General features: G+C 34.7%; 1 protein-coding gene across 1 annotated transcript; it reads right to left on the bottom strand.

The window, feature by feature from the left end:
- Positions 1-2,461: 2,461 nt before the first annotated feature.
- Positions 2,462-3,396, bottom strand: LOC129010328 (olfactory receptor 6C68-like). Its single transcript, XM_054444371.1, is given in 3 exon segments — positions 2,462-2,510; positions 2,512-2,717; positions 2,719-3,396. Coding segments are annotated over 3 exon segments (933 nt in total).
- Between the last annotated feature and the right edge of the window lie 1,219 nt (positions 3,397-4,615).

Here is a 4,615-nt window from a genome sequence, read left to right as displayed (position 1 = left end):
GGAATTAACCTTTCTCATAGTTTGATCCAGAGGTCCATGAGGCAATAAGGGTACTGTTTCTATCTCTGTATGACTCACTGAGCTGTGTGCTCTAACCTTATCTGTGTGCTGGCCTGGTACTCAGGGTAGTTCCTTCGCTGATAGAAACTGTAACCATAGCAGTGTTAGACATTACTTTTTCACACCATGTCGGAGAAAGAATGTACAATGTATCAGACTTCCAGAAGAAGTCTTGATTAACTCTGATTGGCCTGATTTAGATCACAACCCTGAATTAAAAACACTGTGGATTGGGTAATAGAATGCAATAATTAACAATTGGGGGGTTTTGAGGTTCTCCACTGAAATTAGGAATGGAAACAACTTTCCTGAAACATTCAATTTGATTAAGTTGTTCACTGGGTGTTTTACCTTCAACCCCAAAGATTAATGTAGGCTGAGAAACAAAGCAAGAGGCATTTGTCAGATATTACCAATAGAAACAAATGACATGGGCTTAGAGAACAGATGGATATTCTTGACTTTTACATCACTCACTATTCTCCCAAGATGAATGGTGTAAACTGTACAGTGTGTTTTTACATTTCATTTCTATTTACACAGAACAATTTATTCACATATTCAAACTTTCATACAGGCAATTATTCATTCGTTCATTCATTTATCAAATATGTTCTGTGCATTGTGCAGCATGATTATTGTATTTGGTGCTTGTGGTGTGGGAAAGGGATGGCTAAAACAGGTATTATCTATTTTTGTGCATTTATGATCAACATAGGATTTTATTTTTCCTAAATGGCATAATGATGTATGTATTATCTTGCAAATAGTTTTTAAATTTTTTTTTTTTGAGTCGGAGTCTCGCTCTGTCACCCAGGCTGGAGTGCAGTGGCGTCATCTTGGCTCACTGCAAGCTCTGCCTCCTGGGTTCATGCCATTCTCCTGCCTCAGCCTCCCTAGTAGCTGGGACTACAGGTGCCCGCCACCTCACCCGGCTAATTTTTTGTATTTTTAGTAGAGACGGGGTTTCACTGTGTTAGCCAGGATGGTCTTGATTTCCTGACCTTGTGATCTGCCCGCCTCGGCCTCCCAAAGTGCTGGGATTACAGGCGTGAGCCACTGCGCCAGGCCAGTTTTTAAAATTTTTAATATCCTTCCATTATAAAAGATCAAGTTCTATATCATTTGATAAGTACTACATCTTATGCTGTAATTCCCTAATTGACTTACACGTTGCCAAGTGATGTTCATTTGGTTATTTTCAGTCTTTTACTATTACAAAATGACTGCAATGAGTATAATAATTGGCAAGTAGGTTCTGGCATAAATCCCTAGATGTTGATTTCTAGGTGAAATCTTATATGTACTGTTAGTAAATATAAATTGCAATGTTTTCAAGTAAATTGTGCATTAACGTGTATGTTTTACTTTAAGTGTTAGCATACTGGCTAATATTGAACATACAAAAAATTTAGTTTGTCCAAATATGATGGGTGAAATGTATATCATGACTTTAATGTTTAAATCTATGGCTAATAGTGAAGTTGTGCATCCCTTCCTACTGCTATAGGTAATTTTATTTTCTAGTAAAATAAATATCTAATATTTTCTTGGTATTTATAGTAAATTTGTTGCCTTTTTTGATTCATAGAAACTTCCTACATATTTATGATATTAAGCCTTTCATGTTAACTGTACCATAAAGCTATTCTTTTACTTATGTTTTCTTTTTAATATTTTTCCTTAAATTTTCTCTTTTTGCAGTAGATATTTTAGTTTGTTAGTTAAATCTGACTTTTTTTCAGTGAGGGAAGGAATTTGTATCTTGATTAAGAGTGAATTCTCATAGACAGGTGCAGTGGCTCACGCCTGTAATCCCAGCACTTTGGGAGGCCGAGGTGGGTGGATCACTTGAGACCAGGAGTTTGAGATTAGCTTGGCCAACATGGTGCAACCCCGTCTATACTAAAAATACAAAAATTATCTGGGCGTGGTGGCGCATGCTCGTAGTTTCAGTTACTTGGGAGGCTGAGTCATGAGAATTGCTTGAACCTGGAAGGTGGAGGTTGCAGTGAGCCAAGATGGCGCCACCACACTCCAGCCTGGACCACAAAGTGGGAATCTGTCTCCAAGGAAAAAAAAAAAAAAAAGACTTCTCATAGAAGTTGGGAAAAAAATGACTTCACACCCATATTTTAAAATTATCAGAGAAAATCAACTGGAAAGAAGGAAAAAAGAGTGGTTTAATCCGGTTAAGGATTAAAAGTGATATATTTTGTCCATCATAGAATATTATTCAATAATTAATTTCTCAGTAAGTAAATTAATAAAAAATTAATGATTAAATGGTTGTGCAGTCAACTTGATTGCTCTATAGACTAAGAATTTACAAAGTTGGTTATTGGCTTTATGAAAAATATGAAGCAGATCTTTTGTATTGATTTATCAACTTAGGTACACTTTACTTTTTTAAGAGAAATGCAATTTTTTTGAGTGAGTCATGAAAGGCTTAACTTTTTATTCCTAAGAGAATATATGAAAGGATTCAACATAGGTGATATGGATGAAATAAGCACCGACACACCTTTATTAATGTTTACCTCTTCTTTTGCAGATGGCTTGGTATAGATGAAGATGCAGCTGCCGTAAGTGATGGAAACCACAGTAATATGTGAAGAACAGGTAGAAAAGGCTTTTTTCTTCTGTTGAACAGAAGGGGAATTTTAGAATTGTTCTTATGATATATCTGTAGGAGAGAACTACACATACAAGAGTGATAATAAAGGTTAATACAGCAGAAGCTACAACCATCTGCTCAATTAATGATGTGTCTGAGCATGATATTTTCAGAATAGGCAATGCATTACAGCCAAAATGATTGATGACATTAGAGGCACAGAATTCTAGATGAAAACCTAAGCTAAGTGGTGGGAGGGTAATCATAAGTGCTGCCATCCAACAACAAATAACCATTGTTTTGCACACTTTGTTGCTCATGATTGCCATATCATGCAAAGGTTTGCAGATGGCCACATAGTGATCATATGACATGGTAGCCAAAAGAAAAAATTCAGTTACCCCAAAGAGGTCTGCAAAAAATAGCTGAATGACACATGCATTATATGTTATTATTTTGTTCCCAGTTGAGATACTGTATAAGAATCTTGGAACACAGGTAGTTGTAAATGAGATTTCTAAGAAAGATAAATTTTGGAGAAAAAAGTACATGGATGTTTTCAGGTGGGGATCCAACATGGTGAGAGCGATGATGGTCAGGTTCCCTGTTACACTCAACATGTAGGTGATAAATAGAAACATGAAAAGCAGAACCTGCAGCTGAGGATCTTCTGTCAATCCCAGAAGGATGAATGTTGTTATTGCTGTGTGGTTTCTCATTACCAACTTCTGGATTTCTCCAAAACTACATGTAAATGTCAAAGAAATTTGAACTGCAGCATTCAATAAAAAAAGCAGCTAATGATGAACACTCTCATGCATGTTTCATTTATCCAACATCATAGGTTTTACTTGTTGATCTGCAGAAGTTTATAGTGAGAATATAAATAACATATATGTACATGTTTTAGTACGTTGAGCTCCCTTGATCTATTTATACAAAATGGCCAAATAAGATTATTTTATAAATTTTAGTCAACGAACTATAGAATAACTTTTCTTTATTAATCTTCTATAGTAATTAATTTATAGTGTATTAAACATTTTAACTCATTCTGAGTTGTGCCTTTTTATTGGATTGCATTATTTTTTGATATATGACTGTTTTTTATACTGCCAAATGTTTTTCTGCAACTCATAAGCTACATTAAAATAATTCGCTTTAGTTTCATCTCTTTGCTTTAAAATTTGGGAATTGTTAAAACCCTAAAATAAAACGTACATTAGGTTCCAAACAAAGCATTTCAATTCCCTCTAAGATGTATGTTTATTTGCTTTTTGACTGCTTTTTAATTGTTGGTTATTCATTACAAGAGAAAACCATCTTTTGACCCTAAGGCATCCACGTTTATAATTTTACATATCTCTTCTAAGCTTCATTATCTAAATCTTATATCTACTTCCTGGATAATGCTGTGTAGTATAATCTGATTATTTTTCAGTGCCCTTTTCTCACAGTGCAAGACAGTTTTGATTATAATAAATGAACTGCTGAAAAATATAAAACTATGTCTTCCTGCGTTCAGTTGGCTACTCAGATTAGAACAAGTTATACAACATGGATAAAAGTCAAGACAAAAATTGCTGAATATCCTCACCATGACACAATATTCTCTCCTTTTTCATTTCCTTCAGATCTACATTCTTTGACTCTATTTCCACAGTATGCACTCGTTTCTCAATCTGTTACTCTCTTATTTTTCACCGCACCAGATTTTTAAAAGTGCTTAATCAGTTAACTTCCTGTGACTTAACCCAGTATAATCATAATATAACAAACACAAATCTCTTGCTATGCTTCAGGCAAATCTCTTGCTATGCTTCAGGCACTCTTTTAAGTATATTACATATATAATTAATGTAATCCTTAGGACAACCTATGAAGTAGGGAGGTATATTATCTCCACTTAAAAAATGAAAAAGCTGATCCACAAAGAGG

Source organism: Pongo pygmaeus, chromosome 10, assembly GCF_028885625.2.
Source record: "Pongo pygmaeus isolate AG05252 chromosome 10, NHGRI_mPonPyg2-v2.0_pri, whole genome shotgun sequence".
NCBI classification, from domain to species: domain Eukaryota; kingdom Metazoa; phylum Chordata; class Mammalia; order Primates; family Hominidae; genus Pongo; species Pongo pygmaeus.
The sequence above is the reverse complement of the archived record's forward strand: the minus strand, read 5'-3'. Positions and strand labels throughout refer to the sequence as shown.